The sequence below is a fragment of the Sus scrofa genome, chromosome 14, assembly GCF_000003025.6.
Source record: "Sus scrofa isolate TJ Tabasco breed Duroc chromosome 14, Sscrofa11.1, whole genome shotgun sequence".
Lineage (NCBI taxonomy): Eukaryota > Metazoa > Chordata > Mammalia > Artiodactyla > Suidae > Sus > Sus scrofa.
In genome coordinates, this window is record NC_010456.5 from 29,588,717 (window position 1) to 29,608,374 (window position 19,658).

At 39.4% G+C, this 19,658-nt stretch overlaps 1 protein-coding gene across 6 annotated transcripts in view; it reads left to right on the plus strand.

Moving 5' to 3' along the window:
- The window catches only part of SBNO1 (strawberry notch homolog 1), a 63,119-nt gene that overhangs the window by 29,614 nt on the left and 13,847 nt on the right, over positions 1–19,658 (plus strand). For all 6 annotated transcript variants that reach the window (XM_021073996.1, XM_021073992.1, XM_021073993.1 and 3 more), the window contains 17 exons: positions 87–192; positions 317–470; positions 1,684–1,866; positions 2,807–2,904; positions 3,947–4,098; positions 4,338–4,535; positions 4,898–5,065; positions 5,165–5,340; positions 5,815–5,946; positions 7,094–7,229; positions 8,231–8,343; positions 8,707–8,778; positions 9,231–9,330; positions 12,367–12,441; positions 13,407–13,553; positions 13,637–13,731; positions 13,827–13,919. In XM_021073996.1, coding sequence (XP_020929655.1) covers positions 87–192; positions 317–470; positions 1,684–1,866; positions 2,807–2,904; positions 3,947–4,098; positions 4,338–4,535; positions 4,898–5,065; positions 5,165–5,340; positions 5,815–5,946; positions 7,094–7,229; positions 8,231–8,343; positions 8,707–8,778; positions 9,231–9,330; positions 12,367–12,441; positions 13,407–13,553; positions 13,637–13,731; positions 13,827–13,919 — 2,198 coding nt within the window. The remainder of the gene's footprint in view (positions 1–86; positions 193–316; positions 471–1,683; positions 1,867–2,806; positions 2,905–3,946; positions 4,099–4,337; positions 4,536–4,897; positions 5,066–5,164; positions 5,341–5,814; positions 5,947–7,093; positions 7,230–8,230; positions 8,344–8,706; positions 8,779–9,230; positions 9,331–12,366; positions 12,442–13,406; positions 13,554–13,636; positions 13,732–13,826; positions 13,920–19,658) is intronic.

The following is a 19,658-nucleotide window of genomic DNA, read 5'->3' on the forward strand; positions in this document are numbered from 1 at the left end:
AATATATATATATACACACACACACATATACACACGTGTGTGTTAATTTTTTTCAACTACAGTAAGTTTATTTTGGGGTGTTTCAGGTGCTTCTGAACCACGAAACATGGCCTATATGAACCGTCTTGGAATATGGGGTGAAGGAACTCCATTTAGAGAATTCAGTGATTTTATTCAGGCAGTAGAACGGAGGTAATGCGATTGACAGTATACACTATTTATTCTCAATAGCAGTCTAAAAGAGATGTTGTTGCTAAAACCTCTTCCATGTATGTTAAAGCTCTACTATATTTAATGATACTGTGTTTTTATTCAGAGGTGTTGGTGCCATGGAAATAGTTGCTATGGATATGAAGCTTAGAGGAATGTACATTGCTCGACAGCTGAGCTTTACTGGAGTGACCTTCAAAATTGAGGAAGTTCTTCTTTCTCAGAGCTATGTTAAAATGTATAATAAAGCAGTCAAACTGGTGAGCATTTTAACTCCTGGTACTTTTATTGCACTGATCAAGTTTCTGTTAGCCAGTTTTGTCCATTGCAATGTTTATCAGCCCACAGCAGTATATTTCTGCTAAAAAGCAACAGATACACTGGCTCTGTATTTTCCAAGTTTTCTGTTTGTTAAAGCAATTTATGAAAAATTGCCATTTATTTCAGTTGCAGGTTTTTTTTTCTTTTCTTTTTTTTTTGTCTTTTGGTCTTTTCTTGGGCCGCTCCTGCGGCATATGGAGGTTCCCAGGCTAGGGGTCTAATTGGAGCTGTAGCTGCCAGCCTACGCCGGAGCCACAGCAGTGCGGGATCCGAGCCGAGTCTGCAACCTACACCACAGCTCACGACAGCGCCGGATCCTTAACCCACTGAGCAAGGGCAGGGACCAAACCCACAACCTCATGGTTCCTAGTCAGATTCATTAACCACTGCGCCACGACGGGGACTCCTAGTTGCAGTTTTTTAAAAATCACAGTGTAACTTTCCTAATATGACTGCATTAGTTAATAGGAATTTGGGGACAACTCTGTGAACATTCTAAAAACATTGGTTTAGAGATTCTCAAGTTACTGAAGATGCGTCATTGTTTTCTTTTGCGTTTTTTTGGTTTTTTGGGTTTTTTTTTTTTTTTTTTTTTTTTGGCTACCACTTTTGGTGTTTCTAGGCCAGGGATCAGATCTCAGCCGCAGTTACCACCTACCCTGCAGCTGCAGCAATGCCGGATCTTTTTTTTTTTCCAGGGCTGCACCCAAGGCATATGGAAGTTCCTAGGCTAGGGGTCCAGTTGGAGCTGTAGTTTCTGGCCTTTGCCACAGCCATAGCAACGCCAGATCTGAGCCAAGTCCGTGACCTACACCACACGTCAGGCAATGCCGGATCCTTAACCCAGTGAGCGAGGTCAGGGTTCAAACCTGCGTCCTCATGGATATTAGTCAGATTCATTTCTGCCTAGCCACGATGGGAACTCCCAATGTCAGTTCCTTTAACTGGCTGTGCTAGGCCCAGGATTGAACCTGTGTCCTGGCACTGCAGAGATGCTGCTGATCCCATCACACCCTAGCGGGAACTCCTGCTTCATTAAATTAATGTTAAATGATACTTTGCATGTAACATTATTTTTATTGAATTGCTCATTTAAAAATAATTCGCACTCAAAAGATTGAAATATCTAAAATGTTGATTGTGCACTTTCAGTGGGTCATTGCCAGAGAGCGTTTTCAGCAAGCTGCGGATCTGATTGATGCTGAGCAACGAATGAAGAAATCCATGTGGGGTCAGTTCTGGTCTGCTCACCAGAGATTTTTTAAATACTTGTGCATTGCATCCAAAGTTAAAAGGGTTGTGCAACTAGCTCGAGAAGAAATCAAGAATGGAAAAGTAAGTTGGAGATTGATCTTTGGTTATTTGTTTTGGTCTTTTTTGGGTGTTGAGGTTTTCAATTTGTAAAACACTTTTCTTTCTAAAGGATAGTTGTGGAAGTATTAACATAGTAAGACTTTAAAAAGTACTTTTTCTTTCTTTTTTGTCTTTTTGCCATTTCTTGGGTTGCTCCTGCTGCATATGAAGGTTCCCAGGCTAGGGGTCCAATCAGAGCTGTAGCCACCAACCTACACCAGAGCTACAGCAACATGGGATCCGAGCTGCGTCTGCAACCCACACCACAATTGCTCACGGCAATGCTGGAACCTCAAAAAAGTACATTTTCTAAGATAATAAAAGTCATACATGTTTGTAAAGAATTTGGATAGCTCCAAGAAAAAGTATAAACAAACATTGCTATAAATTGGCTATCCATGGGTATAACCACTCTAGCCATGGATATATATTGCCTTAAAGTTTTATCCTTTTGGCAAGTCACTTAAAACACAAAGAACAGCGGCAGGGGCTTCTATGATATCCACTGCTGTAATACTCTTCTCTATCTAAGTGTTTTACATATAGCATGTTTCAAATTATGTCCAATAAATAAATGAGTGTAAACAATAATGTTTGAAAAATTTTTAAACTAAATATTTAAAATATGTCTTGGAGTTCCCGTCATGGCTCAGTGGAATCGAATCCGACTAGGAACCAAGAGGTTGTGGGTTCCATCCCTGGCCTTGCTCAGCAGGTTGAGGATTCAACATTGCTGTGAGCTGTGGTGTAGGTCAAAGACATGGTTTGAATCTGATGTTGCTGTAGCTCCAATTGGACTCCTAGCCTGGGAATCTCCATATGCTGCTGGTGTGGTCCTAAAAAAGCAAAAAAATAAAATAAAATGTCTTAAATCACACACATATTCTTATTTGTAATTTAAAAATTCTTTTTTTCCCTCCAGTGTGTTGTAATTGGTCTGCAGTCTACAGGAGAAGCTCGAACATTAGAAGCCTTGGAAGAGGGCGGGGGAGAATTGAATGATTTTGTTTCAACTGCCAAGTAATGTTTATGGTTTTGAGTTTTTACTTAGATTAGTTTAAATGTTGGGATTTCCTGGGGGCAAATTTTTGCCTTTTAAAGATTTTCTAATCTTAGTTTTTGCAATTCTGTGTGTATCCATAATACTACACCTATTGGAAAATAGTAACATAGAAATGCTGAAATGTTAAGTATTTTGACAGTATTGTCTCCCAGTATTTGGACAAATAGAAGGGGCTTGATTTTAGTTTGTTTTGTGCATCTTGGAAATTTGACAGCTTGGTTTAGTTTCAGTTTAGTTTTGGTTTTGTGTATTTGAAATTGCTGTTATCCAGAGGAGCAGTATAATATAGTTTGCCTCAATTTAGTAAGCTCTGATATAAAAATTGTAAGTAATACTGAGATAGTCAAAGGAGTTTTTTAAGTTGTTTTAGACATTGTTTTTGAGTTTGCTTAACCGGACAATTCTAACTCTGGTGTTAAAATTAACAAAATTTTTGCCACCATGCTCTCTTTTGCCTTAGGGAATACATTCAAGAGACTCCTTTTTAAGATAGATACAATTTAAAACTGCTTTTAAAAGTAAAACATACACCTGCTAATTTGTACTTTTCTATGCTTGCTGCCTAGCACTGCCTCTAAAATGGTACTAGTTCCCTGTGGCTGTTGAGCAGTTGAAATCACTAGTCCAAATTGAGATGAGCTTTAAGTATGAAATACACACCAGGTTTCAAAGACTTAAGGAAATGTAATGTAAAATATTTCATTGATTACATGTTAATGTGATAGGTTGAGTTAAATAAAATATTATTAAAATTAGTTTCACCAGTTTACTTTTTAATGTAGCTACTAGAAAATGTAAAAATTGTGCTTTGCTTGCATTATGCTTCAAATAATTGTACAAACTTGGCCTAGAATATTAAAATTTATTTGCACTGGATATTTTTTGTAAGATTACATAATGTATACATATTTTAAGCAAATACATTGAGTAAGACTTTATATATAATAAATTATTTTGCATTCTGAACCACTGTCACTTTTTTCTCTCTTCTACGAATAGAGGAGTGTTGCAGTCACTCATTGAAAAACACTTCCCTGCTCCAGACAGGAAAAAACTTTATAGTTTACTAGGAATTGATTTGACAGCTCCAAGTAACAACAGCTCACCAAGAGATAGTCCTTGTAAAGAAAATAAAATAAAGAAACGGAAAGGTGAGTACTTGTCCTTATTTTTTAATTTTTTTAAAGTTTCATTGAAGAATATCACAAGGTTGTGATAATTTCTGCTGTACAACAAAGTGATCCAGTCATACATATACACATATTTATTCTCTCAGATTCTTTTCCCACATAGATTAAATAAATGTATTAACTCATGAACTGTATGTAATTTCCTGGACCTTTAGGACAGTGTGTTTTGGCTAATTCTCTTGTTTGGGTTTTGAGGGTAGGTGAGGAAATAACTCGAGAAGCCAAAAAAGCACGAAAAGTTGGTGGCCTTACTGGTAGCAGTTCTGATGATAGTGGAAGTGGATCTGATGCCTCTGATAATGAGGAAAGCGACTACGAGAGCTCTAAAAACATGAGTTCTGGAGATGATGATGATTTCAACCCCTTTAGAGATGAGTCTAGTGAGGATGATGAAGATGGTAAGTTCATGAATATATTAAATGTAAACTAAAGGGTAGTTATTTCTGTATATTTGAAATGGGATATTGTGCTAAAGCCTTTTGTTCCCTATAGATACCATCACACAGATTCTAATCTTTGTTTGGTGGGAGCTCCAAGCTTGTCCATCTTCTGGAGGTTTAGCTCATTTATGTGAGATTGTGATCTCAGTTTTGTGCAGTTATGTTTAAGCTCAGAGCATGGAATCTACCTCATGGACCAGTGTAGTTGGCAGCGGTTTACAGGTTGTCAGTTAACAATACAAAAAACTCAAGATTTTTTTCCCTTGGAAATTCAGTACTTGTTTTAACAATTTTGATTTGTGTCTTTCCTTAACTTTCAGATCCCTGGTTAATCAGAAAAGACCACAAGAAAAACAAAGATAAAAAAAAAAGGAAAAGTATAGATCCAGATTCTATTCAAAGTGCCTTATTAGCATCAGGTCTTGGATCAAAACGACCTAGTTTTTCATCTACACCAGTTATTTCACCTACTCCTAACAGTGCACCAGGTATACATGTGGAAGCTTGCTTTTGTCTATGAAATGTACTTTTATACAAAATAAATATTTAAACTTTGTGTTGATTTTTAACAAATGTACTTTATCTAGCTAACAGTAACATCAACAGTAACAGTAGCCTTATAACAAGTCAGGATGCTGTGGAAAGAGCCCAGCAGATGAAGAAAGACCTACTTGATAAACTAGAAAAATTAGCTGAAGACCTTCCTCCTAATACCTTGGATGAACTTATTGATGAACTTGGTGGTCCTGAGAATGTTGCTGAGGTAAATATGACTTGATCAGGGTTGTGTCTCTAGGTAGTTTTTTTTGCCAAACCTTTTAAGCCCTTTAGAATGAATGATATAACTAGTATCATCTTGTAAGTATCTAATATCCTCTCTTAGATCTTAGAACCCTTGTTCTACTCTAGTTGTCATCCTAGAGCAAGTGAATTCCTGCCCCTAGTATCTTGAGTATCTGCCCCAAGACACAGATCTCTGTTATTGCACCTGTCATGCAGACTTTGTTATCATTGCTACACTTCTGTTCTCTCCATTGGAATTTGAACTTTTCAAAACCAGGCACTGTGTTGCAATGTTCTCTCTCCCCAGGTGCCTGGTGCACCACAAGCTGCACAGCACATGTTGGCTTCTTTATCCCTTTCACCTCTCTCTCACTTTCTCTAATGAAGGAGTCCTGAGCTTCATGCACTGTAATCAAGATACGTTAATTGTCACTGACCCTGTTTGGCTTTGCAGATGACTGGCCGCAAGGGAAGGGTTGTAAGCAATGATGATGGAAGTATATCTTACGAATCAAGATCTGAACTCGATGTCCCTGTGGAAATACTAAATATCACAGAAAAACAAAGATTTATGGATGGAGATAAGGTATGTTTTCCTGGGATGCTTTCCAATGAAAAGAAATGCCCATACATTTAGCTTAATCTTTAGAAGGTTTTTCTTTTAACTAAATCATCTGTTGAATGTTTTTATTCTACATGGTTTGGTTTTTTTTAATAATTACACATAATCACTGAACATTTTACATGTTTTCATTATTTTCTTTTAAATTGAATATGATGTTTTGTGCACAGAATTATATGTAACTCTTGATGGCTTTGGAGGCTTTTGAAGTCTTTAAGTATTAAAATACTGTGTTTTCTCAGGTCATCCTAGGGGTACTACATCTAGTGCCACACTCTAGTGCCAGTGTAGTTTTGAGTCTAGAAATATATTTAAGCATCCCCAGATTATTACTATCCTTTGATTTTGCTGTTTCTCATATTGCCCTGCCATGTCTTATCAGGATGATTTATTCTGAGTGGTTGTAGATTACACTTGCTATTTGACCACTGCAGTGGTTGTGGTCTCCTCCAAAGGCCCTTTCAGTATGCTCTTATTGTTAAGTAAACTTCATCAGTTTTAAGATTCTCAGATCATTTCTTCCACCTAGTTGGAATTGCTGTATTTGCTGGTGAGATTGCTAAAAAATAGGTAGGGGCACCACATCAACATCATTCCTTAATCTAAAAGGGGGCAGGATAAAATCTTATCTCTTATCCACATTTTGCTTTTACTTCAAAAAATGTTTTTGTCTCTGCAACTAGAAAATAGGTAATAGTTATATTACCATTGTCGAAGTTGTCTTTTTAAATGTATTTAAGAGCTCATGTTACACATTTTAAAGATTGTCAGGAAGTTCCTGTCATGGCTCAGTGGTTAACGAATCTAACTAGGAACCATGAGGTTGTGGGTTTGATCCCTGGCCTTGCTCAGTGGGTTAAGGATCCAGCGTTGCCATGAGCTGTGGTGTAGGTCGTGGACAAAGCTCGGGTCCCATGTTGCTCTGGCTGTGGTGTAGGCCATCAGCTGCAGTTCTGATTCCACCTGCAGTGGGTGCGGCCCTAAAAAGCGAAAAAATAAAATAGAGGGTCTTATAATTTAGCAAGTAAAGGAGAGTATGTTGGTGGACATTTTCCTGCTTGTTTTTGTGCTAAAGTGATCTTTTGTTCTTTCTTCCTTATATTTAATATAGAATATTGCTATCATCTCAGAAGCTGCTAGCTCAGGTATTTCATTACAAGCAGATAGGAGAGCTAAAAATCAAAGGCGAAGAGTTCACATGACTCTGGAATTACCATGGAGTGCTGATAGAGCAATTCAGCAATTTGGTAAGTTCCTACGCTGAATTTCACTTAATAGCTAAGAATCACTGGGGAAATGTTTTAATGTCAGACATATTAAAACTCAACATATGTGTGTGCAGGTTTTAGAAATGTTTGTGTGGAGTTCCCGTCGTGGAGCAGTGGTTAACGAATCTGACTAGGAACCATGAGGTTGCAGGTTCGGTCCCTGCCCTTGCTCAGTGGGTTAACGATCTGGCGTTGCCGTGAGCTGTGGTGTAGGTTGCAGACGCGGCTCAGATCCTGCGTTGCTGTGGCTCTGGCGTAGGCCTGTGGCTACAGCTCAGATTTGACTCCTAGCCTGGGAACCTCCATATGCCACGAGAGCAGCCCAAGAAATGGCAAAAAAAGACCAAAAAAAAAAAAAAGAAAGAAAGAAATGTTTGTGTATTGCGTATATTTTAAAATATAAGAGTGCATTATGAATTTATTTCTTAGCTGTTTTAAAAGTTGTAAAAGACCTGCAATAGGATTTCTAGGGTTTCCCATGTTCAAGAATGGGGCTCCTCAGGAGTACCTTCATTGTGACCTCCAAGGATGTGTGTTATCCATAGCAAAGCAGCTGCCACTTGATGTCCTTTTCAACCCTCAGTGGCTTCAGTGAAGGCACATTGCTTCTCCCTTCCATCTTCATGTCCCTGTGACCTTGTGATCTAAAAAAAAAATTTCAGGAGAATCCAGATCAGCTGTGCATGAGCAACATTGTGGTCAACCAAACTGGGGTAGCAGTAATAGTGTTTATCATTTAACAGTTCTGTTGTAGTCTTTGTTCCCTTTTAAAGAGAAGTATTGTTCTGAATATGGATGTTGTTCAAGTCATTGCTTTTTATTTTATACCTCTTGGGGAGTATTGTAATTGTTATATTCTTTCATTTTTCCTCTGATTTAAACATTTCTGGATACTAGCTAGGTGTTAATTGCTAGGATAGGTCTCAGATTACTAGTATCAAGTGAATACAATCAGTGACTTTTTTTTTTTGACGTTACAGGACGGACTCATAGATCAAACCAAGTTACTGCTCCTGAATACGTTTTTCTGATTTCTGAGTTGGCAGGAGAACAGAGATTTGCATCTATTGTTGCTAAAAGACTTGAGAGTTTGGTAAGGTTGTTTTTTTTTGTTTTGTTTTGTTTTGTTTTGTCTTTTTTGTCTTTACCCGAGGCATATGGAGGTTCCCAGGCTAGGGGTCTAATCAGAGCTGTTGCTGCCAGCCTACGCCAGAGCCACAGCAGTGCCAGATCCGAGCCCCGTCTGTGACCTACACCACAGCTCACAGCAACACCGGATCCTTAACCCACTGAGTGAGGCCAGGGATTGAACCCGCAACCTCATGGTTCCTAGTCGGATTCATTTCCTCTGCGCCAAGATGGCAACTCCAAGTTGTTCAGTTAAATAGATCTGTGTAAAAGATGGTGTATGTTACCTGTCTTCTGTGCCTTGATTGGAAATTTTATGTTTGGATAGGGTGCACTTACACATGGAGACAGAAGAGCAACAGAATCTAGAGATCTGAGCAGGTTCAACTTTGATAATAAGGTAAGTGAAATTCAGCTTCCAGCATCTGGAAATTTCTGGCAACATATGATGTCTATGGAACAGAAAAGGAAAGTGGTTACTGTTTAAAACTTAAAGTTGCCTCCTCTTATGGTTTTGCTGTAAAATCATGGCTTCCTGTGAGACATAGCAGTTAGATCTTTGGTGATGAACTCTGCTGTATAATCATCTTCTCATTCTTATTGGAAAATAAACTGATAAATACTTGTGAATAAAGTGTGGGTTCCCAGAAGTATAGAGAGTTGTTTATTTAATGCCTATTTTATGCATAGATGTGAATTAGGCACTAGGCAGTTTAAAATAGAAATAAAGATAATTGAGTTCTGCTATTTTTGACTCTTTGGTATAATAATTTTTCTAACTTTCATTTGGTCATGTGATTGCAGAGTATCCAAATGCTAAAACTGGTTAAATTGATTCGGTTTTCATTGCAGTATGGAAGAAATGCTTTAGAAATTGTCATGAAATCCATTGTAAACCTGGATTCTCCTATGGTCTCACCACCTCCAGACTATCCTGGAGAATTCTTTAAAGGTAACTTTTCAACATAGTCATAACAGGAGTTCCCATCATGGCTCAGCAGCAACAAACCTAACTAGTATCCCCGAGGACATGGGTTTGATCCCTGCCCTTGCTCAGTGGTTAAGGATCTGGTGTTGCCATGAGCTGTGGTGTAGGTCACAGACTTGGCTCGGATCTGGAGTTGCTGTGGCATGGTGTAGGCTGGCAGCTGTAGCTCCAGTTTGAACCCTAGCCCGGGAACTTCCATATGCTGCAGGTACTGCCCTAAAAAGCAAAAATTAAAAATAATCATAATGAGTATTGACAAGAAGGTACTAAAACTGTTCTAACATGTTGTTTTTGGTTTTCTTTTAACATAAGTTGTATGTAATTAAGAAATTGATGGTTACCAAACATCTAAATTGACATAATCAGTAGATTTATTAAATTTTCTTCAGGTGAAATTATTTTACTATAGATATAGCTTATTGCATGTTGTTTAATATAGATTAATAGAGGAAAAATGATTTTGTTAGGTTAATTAAAAATATGCCAGATAGCTTCTTTTTTTTTTTGCTTTCTAGGGCTGCATCCTCGGCTTACGGAGGTTTCCAAGCTAGGGGTCAAATTGGAGCTACAGCTGCCCTCCTGGGCCATAGCCACAGCGACGCATGATTTGAGCTGCATTTTCGACCTACCACAGCTCACCGCAATGCCCGATCCTTAACCCACTGAGCGAGGCCAGGGATCAAACCTGCAACCTCATGGTTACTAGTCAGAGTCGTTTCCGCTGTGCCACAATGGAAACTCGCCAAATTTCAGTTATCTAAGTAGATAATCTTTGGACGTTAGTAGGATGTGTACATGAAGTGTAGATAAATAAGCTATGTAGTAACAATTGTTAAAACTGGGTTATGGCATAGTTCCCGTTGTGGCTTAGTGGGTTATGGACTGGACTAGCATCCATGAAGGACTAGTATCCATGAGGTTGTGGGTTCGATCCCTGGCCTCACCCAGTGAGGTAAGGATCCAGCATTGCTGTGAGCTGTAGTGTAGGTCACAGACACTCCTCACATCCTGTGTTGCTTAGGCTGTGGTGTAGGCCAGCAGATGCAGCTCAATTTAACCTCTAGCCTTGGAACTTTCCATATGTGGAAGGTAAGGTGGCCCTAGAAAAAAGAAACACTGTGTAATGGGTACATGTAATTCATAGAATATTCTCTATAATTGTGTATGTTAGGAAATTTTTATATTAAAAAGCACTGAAGAGTGTTATATAAATTCTTAAATGTGTCTAGAAAATCTGTAGATCAGATTTTACCCCAATAGTAGAAGTAGTCTGGGTGATTTTAATGTTTTGGGAAACTGAAGATATTTAAAAAAATAAATAGATGTAAGATATTTGAAACATTATTATTATAGAGTTAGCATTTTTCAGTAGGATGTCCTTTCCAATTGACCTGTTTAGTGTTGGTAGCAGTCTGTATTGACATAGCTTGCAGGGGCAGTTTATAGTCACTGACGGCACTCAACAAATGCCATCAGAAACCTAGTAAAGCCTTAGCCCTCTGCTTTTTCTCCTTCTCCTTTTCTTTCTCTCTTTTTCTTTTTGTTTGGTCATTGGAGAAATTGTCAAAAAGAACTTGCCAATTTATTTCTAATTCTAAAAAAATTACGTGTTACTTATTCATTGTAAGTAATGAAAACAATCTCAAAGTGTATAATGAAGAGTCAGTACTTTAACCTTAACTACTACTTTCCACTGTCACCTATTGAGGTTACAGTTACCAACAGTCTGAACAGGGGCAGCCTTAATATACCTTTCTGCATGTTTGTCTAAAACACAGAGCTTTTCATTTAAATGCTGACAGTATCACTTGTAACATAGTTTTCTCCTTTCATGCATCACAGGTATCCCTTACAAGGCAATAGCTGTAGCACTAGCACATTTTTTAATAGTGTGTTATCTACTTCTAGCTTATATGGGAGTTTCTTAAGTTATTCCCTTATTCAAGTAATTTTCATTTTTTTTGCATCACAAACAGTGCTGGAATTATAATGGCTATCCTTCTGTTCAGGTAATTTCTTCCCATAGGATGGGTTCTCAAAATGAAGATTTTTTTTGCATTGAAGCTTTTTGGCTACAGAGTTTTTACCAACAGAATCTAAACATTTTGAGCATGTAGCAGAGTCTAGCTGATTACATAAACATGTAAATAGGATATAATTATGCTCCCTATTGACCCTTTTCTCTTTCTTACACCCTTATTCTCTAAGTCTGGATTGGAGTCTGGACACCAGTATTTTTTTTTTTCTTTTCTCTTTTTGTCTTTTCTAGGGCCACACCTGCAGCATATGGAGGTTCCTAGGCTAGGGGTCTAATCCTAGTTGTAGCCACCGGCCGACACCAGAGCCACAGCAACTCGGGATCCAGGGATCTGAGCCTCGTCTTCGAACTACACCACAGCTCACAGCAGCGAAGGATCCTTAACCTACTGAGCAAGGCCAGGGATTGAACCCGCAACCTCATGGTTGCTATTTGGATTCGTTAACCACTGAGCCATGACGGGAACTCATCAAGTATTTTTAAAAAGCTTTATAAACTGTCTCCTTTAATGTAATTGAGAATATGTTGACTGTTAATACATGTTTCTTATCTTCTGCTTTGTCAGTACTGACAGATAAAGTGGGAAGAAAGCATGATTGTTTCCTTATTTACATCTTATTTACACAATTATTTAATCGGTGTCCTGTTACCTGTTGAAAATTGTTTAGATTGTTTGGGTAAAAACTGCATAGCTAAGAATCTCCACTCCCAAAGACTATCATTTGAAAGCTAAGACATGTTAGTGAAAGAATAAAATGTAATGTGAGGTTTGAGAACTCCAGGATTTAGAAGTGTCAAAGGATCTTCAGGGGCTGTGGGTTCCATTTAATTTAGCTAATACGAACTATGGAAGATACATAGACTGTGGCTTATATGCTAAAACTTGATTTAGTTTGATTAGTCAAATGACTCTGACTCATTTGGCCTACAGAGTTTTTTATAAACTTATTTTATTATTATAGATGTTCGACAAGGACTAATAGGCGTTGGCCTGATAAATGTAGAAGATCGTTCTGGAATTCTTACTCTAGATAAAGGTAATGGTGTAAGTTTCATATATATATGTATACATATATATATATATATATAAAACTGTTGCTGTATCATTAAGTAAAGCCCTTTTTATTGTTTGTGCTTTTGTCAACTTGAAGGGGAAGCTACATCATGTCTGTAGGTCTCAGTCCTTCGTTACTGAATGCTCACAAAGCATTCTAGGTTTTTCCTACCATGGTTATTCAAGAAATTAAACCTTTTTTTTTTTTTTTTTTTTTTTGGTTTTTTGGCTTTTTGCATCTTCTAGGGCCGCTTCCACGGCATATAGAGGTTCCCAGGCTAGGGGTCCAATTGGAGCTGTAGCCGCCGGCCACAGCCAGAGCAACGTGGATCCAAGTCACGTGTGCAACCTACACCACAGCTCACGGCAGCGCCAGATCCTTAACCCACTGAGCAAGGCCAGGGATCAAACCCGGAACCTCATGGTTCCTAGTCGGATTGTTAACTACTGCGCCACGACGGGAACTCCAAGAGATTAAACTTCTATTCTGTCTGCGTGGCAGCAGTTCTAGAACCAGGTTGCGTATATGGTCAGCTGTCAAGCTTTTAAAAAGTACTGAAGCCAGGGCAGGATCTCAGGCATTAGTAATTTTCCAAAGCTCTAGGCTATTTGTGCAGCCAGAGTTGAGTTTCACTGACTTAAAGCACTTAGAACTTTTGGAGTTAAGACTTAATGTTGGAAAACAAACATTCGCATGTGTTAAATTGTGTTTATACTCTCAGTAAGTGAAGTTGAAGATGCAAAAATTCAATTTGGCAAACATCTTTTAAGCATGTAGTATAGTCGTGGTAATTGCTAGAGGTAGAAGTGATCAAAGTATAGATAGCCCTCTCCTGGGAGTAAAAGAAGACTATAGGAGAAAGTGAGACTTGAACTAGGCTTAGATGCATACATTTTTAAATTGCCATATGAATGCATTAAATCTTTCACATAATCTTGTCATTGCAGATTATAACAACATAGGAAAATTCTTAAATAGAATTTTGGGCATGGAAGTGCATCAACAGAATGCATTATTTCAGTATTTTGCAGATACGCTTACTGCAGTTGTTCAAAATGCCAAAAAAAATGGAAGATATGATATGGGAATCTTAGGTAAGTGGTAAAACTTTAAAACATCATGTGTACTCCTATGAAAAGTTCCTTTTATAATTATATATTGCTTTTGCTTGTTCAAGATCTTGGTTCTGGAGATGAAAAAGTGAGGAAAAGTGACGTTAAGAAGTTTTTGACTCCAGGATATTCAACCTCTGGCCACGTAGAATTATACACAGTAAGTTTTGAAAACATGCATTTTCAAGTATAATGTCTTTCTGTGATAGGCATTTCATAGAAGTGAGTTTCATTTAAATTTTGTTTCTTCTACAGATAAGTGTAGAGAGGGGAATGTCCTGGGAGGAAGCTACCAAGATTTGGGCTGAGCTGACAGGACCAGATGATGGCTTTTATTTGTCATTGCAAGTAAGATTTGTTTCCTTAAAATGTTAACTGTTAAGATATATAATCCTGTAATTGTAATTATCTGTTTGCTTTGTGCTGATTTTCCAGTTTTATTTAGTTTTCTCTGGTTTTGATAATTTATAGTTGTAATTTGAGTGAATGCATTTTGAGGGATATTGTTAAATGCAAGTTTTTAATTATAAACTATTCTTTTTTTTTTTTTTTTTTTTTTTTGCCATTTCTTGGGCTGCTCTCACGGCATATGGAGGTTCCCAGGCTATGGGTCAAATCGGAGCTGTAGCCACTGGCCTACGCCAGTGCCACAGCAACTCAGGATCCGAGCCTCGTCTGAGACCTACACCACAGCTCACAGCAACTCCGGATCCTTAACCCACTGAGCAAGGCCAGGGATCAAACCCACAACCTCATGATTTCTAGTCGGATTCGCTAACCACTGAGCCACGATGGGAACTCCTCTAATTATAAAGTATTCTTATTAAATTGAACTCCTTCCCGTAATACAGTGACTTTCTTTAGTCTTAATAATGCTTTATGGAGTTCCCGTTGTGGCTCAGTCATTAATGAATCCAAGACTAGGAACCATGAGGTTTCGGGTTCAATCCCTGCCCTTGCTCAGTGGGTTAACAATCTGGCGTTGCCGTGAGCTGTGGTGTAGGTCACAGACTCGGCTCAGATCCTGTGTTGCTGGGGCTATGGCATAGGCTGGTGGCTACAGCTCCGATTGGACCCCTAGCCAGGAACCCCTCCATATGCTGCGGGAGCAGCCCTAGAAAAGGCAAAAAGACCAAAAAAAAAAAAAATGCTTTATGTCTTCAAGAGTCAGTTTTCAGTTGTTAGTATGACTACATTCTTTGGTTTAGTATCTGCCTGTGGATAGAGCCAAAGAGGGGAAGTATGTATGTGTGCATATTTATATTTAGACATATACATACATACAAATAAATGCATGCGTATGTTCATAATGTTATAACATCTTGAATTATATGAAATATGCATATGATATGAATTAATTAAATATGATTTGTCCTGGTCAAACTATGGACTTTCTTTTAATTTTTTTTGCTTTTTAGGGCTGCACCTGTGGCGTATGAAAGTTCCCATGCTAGGGGTCAAATCGGAGCTACAGCTGCCGACCACAGCCACAGCTGCCGACCACAGCCACAGCTGCCGACCACAGCCACAGGAACACCAGATATGAGCTGCATCTGCTACCTGTACCAGAGCTAATGGCAATGTCAGATCCTTAACCCACTGAGGGAGGCCAGGGGTCAAACCTGCATCCTCATGGTTACCAGTCAGATTGTTTCTGCTGCATCACAGCAGGAACTCCGAAACTGTAGGATTTTAATCTTACCTCTTCTCTTACATCTTTCTCTGATGTCAGCTCTTCCTTTTTCTTCTCTCTTCCACACTGATAATCTTTAGTCTCCAGGATGATAAAATATTTTTTGGTATATGCTTCCCCCATTTAATTTTTTAAATTTTAATTAATTAATTTGTTTATTTATTTATTTTTGCCTTTTCTAGGGACGCTCCTGTGGCATATGGAGGTTCCCAGGCTAGGGGTCGAATCGGAGCTGTAGCCACCAGCCTACACCAGAGCCACAGCAACGCAGGATCCGAGCCGCGTCTGCGACCTACACCACAGCTCACGGCAACGCCAGATCCTTAACCCACTGAGTGAGGCCAGGAATCGAACCCGAAACCTCATGGTTCCTAGTCGGATTCATTAACCACTGCGCCATGACGGGAACTCCCCTTCCTCACTTAATTTAAAAAATAGTTAAACCATTTCTGCATGTCACTGTATGGCAGTTACATAGTATGCTCTTCTTTTAACCCTAATTAACATTAGTTCTCCAGGTAATTAATTTATATTTAAAGTTCACCACTCACTCACTAGTCCTTAGGTTAATATCTCTCTAGTCATTTTGTCTGGCGCCCAAAATAGATTCCTCAAGAAGGTCTTATGGAAACCCTCAGTTCCCTGAGTTCTTGCCTGCTGGGAATTTTGTGCCTTTGTACTTGAAAGACAGTTTTACCAGACATGAAATCTTTATTAGGTTAACATTATTTTTTGTTGAATTTATTTATTTATTTATGTTTTTTTAGGGCCGCACCAGCAGCATACGGAGGTTCCTAGGCTAGGGCTTGAACTGGAACTGTAGCCGCTAGCCTACACCACAGCCACAGCAGTGCCAGACTGGAGCCACGTCTGTGGCCTATACCACAGCTCACGGCAATGCCGGATCCTTAACTCACTGAGCGAGGCCAAGGATCTAACCCACATCCTCGTGGATGCTAGTTGGGTTTGTTAACCACTGACCCACTATGGGAACTCCATAGTTTTTTGTTTTTGTTTTTGTTTTTGTCTTTTTGCCATTTCTTGGGCCGCTCCCATGGCATATGGAGGTTCCCAGGCTAGGAGTCCAATTGGAGCTGTAGCTGCCAGCCTGTGCCAGAGCCACAGCAACGCAGGATCTGAGCCGCATCTATGACCTACACCACAGCTCACGGCAACACCGGATTGTTAACCCACTGAGCAAGGGCAGGGACCAAACCTGCAACCTCATGGTTCCTAGTCGGATTCGTTAACCACAGAGCCACGATGGGAACTCCCAAGGGAACTCCATAGTTTGATGGTGCTCTAATTTTCTTTCCCTTATTAATTTAGTTCTTTTGTGTCTGTATGTGTGAATGATAAGTTTGATCATTTTGCTAGTTTACATCCTGGTATTAGTCATCTTTTGTCCAGTATTCTCAGATTTGTAATATGCTCTTTCAACATGTAGATTCACATCTTCAGAAAGTTTTTGAATTACTTTCATTTTTCTTTCTTTCTTTTTTTATTTTTTTTCCTTTTTAGGGCTGCACCTGAAGCATAAGGAAGTTCCCAGGCTAGGGGTTTAATTGGAGTTGCAGCTGCTGCCCTACCCCACAGTTTACAGCAGCGCAGAATCCTTAATCCTCTAAGCAAGGTCAAGGATCACACCTTTGTCCTCTCACCCACTGATCCACAAAAGAATTCTTCCTCTCTTGGATCCTTTTAATCTCTTTCTTCATGTCTTTTTCTTTAACAGCTTTATTGAGATACATTTCACATCTAGTACAATTCACCCACTTGAGGATGTGATTAGATGTTTTTAGCATATTACCTTGTTAATTCTTTTAATTGTTTTATCCATTTTAAAGTGTTTGATATAGTGGCATTAATTATATTCACAGTGTTGTTAAGCCACCACCATTAAATGATAAATCCCCAGAGTTCCCTTGTGGCACAAACAGGTTAAGGATCCAGTGTTATCACTGTAGCAGTTCAGGTTGCTGCTTTGGTGCAGGTTCAATCCCTGGCCCAAACCAAAAAAACAGTAATTCCTCATTTTCCTTTCTCTAGCCTCTGAGAAACCTCTGCTGTATTTTCTGCCTCTGTGTATTTGCATATTTTGGTACCTCGTGTAAGTGGATCATGTAACGTGACATTTTGTGTTGGCTTCTTTCACTTAGTATAATGTTTTCAAGGTTCATCCATGTTGTAGTGTGTGTCAGAACTTCATTACTTTTTGTGTCTAATATTACACTGTCTACATATAAGCACATTTTGCATATTTGCAAATATTTATGGAGTAACAACTGAAAATGAAGACCTGGTGCAAGAAGTAACTGTGGAGTTGCCATCGTGTTTCAGTGGTTTTGAACCTGACTAGGAGCCATGCGGATGGGAGTTCAATCCGTGGCCTAGCTCAGTGGGTTAAGCATCCGGCGTTCCTGTGAGTTGTGGTGTAGGTCGCAGATGCAGCTTGGATTTTGAGTTGCTGTGGCTGTGGCATAGCCTGTCAGCTACAGCTCTGACTCAGCCCCTGGCCTGGGAACTTCCATCTGCCACGGGTGTGGCCCTAAAAAGACCCAAGAAAAAAAAGAAGTAACTGTGTAGGAAGTTCTCTCATGGCACAGAAGGTTAGGGATCCCGTGTTGCTGCTGCTGTGGTGCAGGTTTGATCCCTGGCCTGGAAACTTCCACATGCCACAAGTGCGGCCAAAAAGAGAAGCAACTGTGTAAGGGAGATCAAATATGATAATGCCACAGGCAGTGTGAAACATAAATCAACTCTGGATCAGGAATCCCTAAACTTTTTCTTCCAAAATCCAGGTAGTAAGTATTTTTAGGTTTTGCAGTCTCTGCTGACTATTCTTTGTGGATTTTTTTTCTTCCTAACTTCCTCCTTTTCATCCATCCTTAAAGTGTTCTTAAACTTAGGAGCTGGGAGTTCCTGTTGTGGCGCAGTGGAAGCAAATCCTATTAGGAACCATGAGGTTGTGGGTTTGATCCTTGTCCTCACTCAGGGTTAAGGATCTGATGTTGCCATGAGCTGTGGTGTAGGTCGCAGACTCGGCTCAGATCCTGCGCTGCTGTGGCTATGGCCTAGGTGGGCAGCTGTAACTCCAATTAGACCCCTAGCCTGGGAATCTCCATATGCCATGAGTATGGCCCTCTAAAGCAAAAAAAAAAAAACAAAAGCAAAACAAAAAGAACTTAGGAGCCTCAGGCCAGGTATGGTCTGTAAGCCTGGGGTACCGGTCTCTGATTGAAGAGCAAAGCTCTCAGACTAGGTCTGGCTTCTGATTGATTGTTCTTTCTTTTCTTTTCTTTTTTTCTCTGGGCCCCTCCTGTGGTATATGGAGGTTCCCAGGCAAGGAGTTGAATTGGAGCTATAGCCGCCAGATTAAGCCACAGCAACAGCAACTTGGGTTCTGAGCCATGTATGCAACCTACACCACAGCTCATGGCAATGCCGGATCCTTAACGCACTGAATGAAGCCAGAGATCGAACCTGTGTCCTCATGGGTGCTAGTCAGATTCTTTAAACACTGAGCCATGGACAGGAACTCCTAGATGTGTTTGTTTAAAAATCTTGCTGAGATTATTTTAGATTCTCATGAGGCTATAAGAAATGATAGAGAAATTTCTTGTACAGTATTTTTCCTAGTGGTAACATTTTACAAAACTACAGTGTAATATCAATCAGGATTTTTTTTTTAAGGCAAATTCACTTTTGTTAGGTGGGATTGAGACCCAATCCAACGCAGACAACTTCGGCAAGCTAGGCTGGAGCGCTTTATCTCAAACAATGTAGAACTCAGGAGCTTCAGCCAGGGGTCATTTCAACATGCTTGTTATTAACACAGCGCAAAAATAACCAGAGAGAAAGAGACTCATCTAGTACTCATCTAGGTGCCAAGCTGGCCTAAACCGCCTGGACGGTAGCCTGAGGACTCCTGATGTTAAATTTATTACTTTTCAAATTTTATGTTTTGTCTTTTGTGTCTGTAGTAAAAAAATTCATTGCCTATTTCAGGGTCTTAGATTTTCTGAAGTATAGTTGATTTACAATGTTGTGATATCAATCAGGATTTTTTTTTAAATTTATTTTTGTGGCCACACCCATGGCATATGAACATTCCCAAGCTAGGGGCCATTTTGGAGCTGCAGCTGCCAGCCTAAAGCACAGCCACAGCAATGCCAGGTCCAAGCTGCATCTGTGACCTACACCACAGCTTATGGGACCACCAGATCCTTAACCCACTGATCAGGGCCAGGTATTGAACCTGAATCTTAATGGATAGTAGTTGGGTTTGTTACCGCTGAGCCACAATGGGAACTCCTCAACTAGGGTATTGATACAATTCACCAGATTTTATTCAGATTTCTTTAGGGTCTTGGATCGGATTTTTGATTAGTACA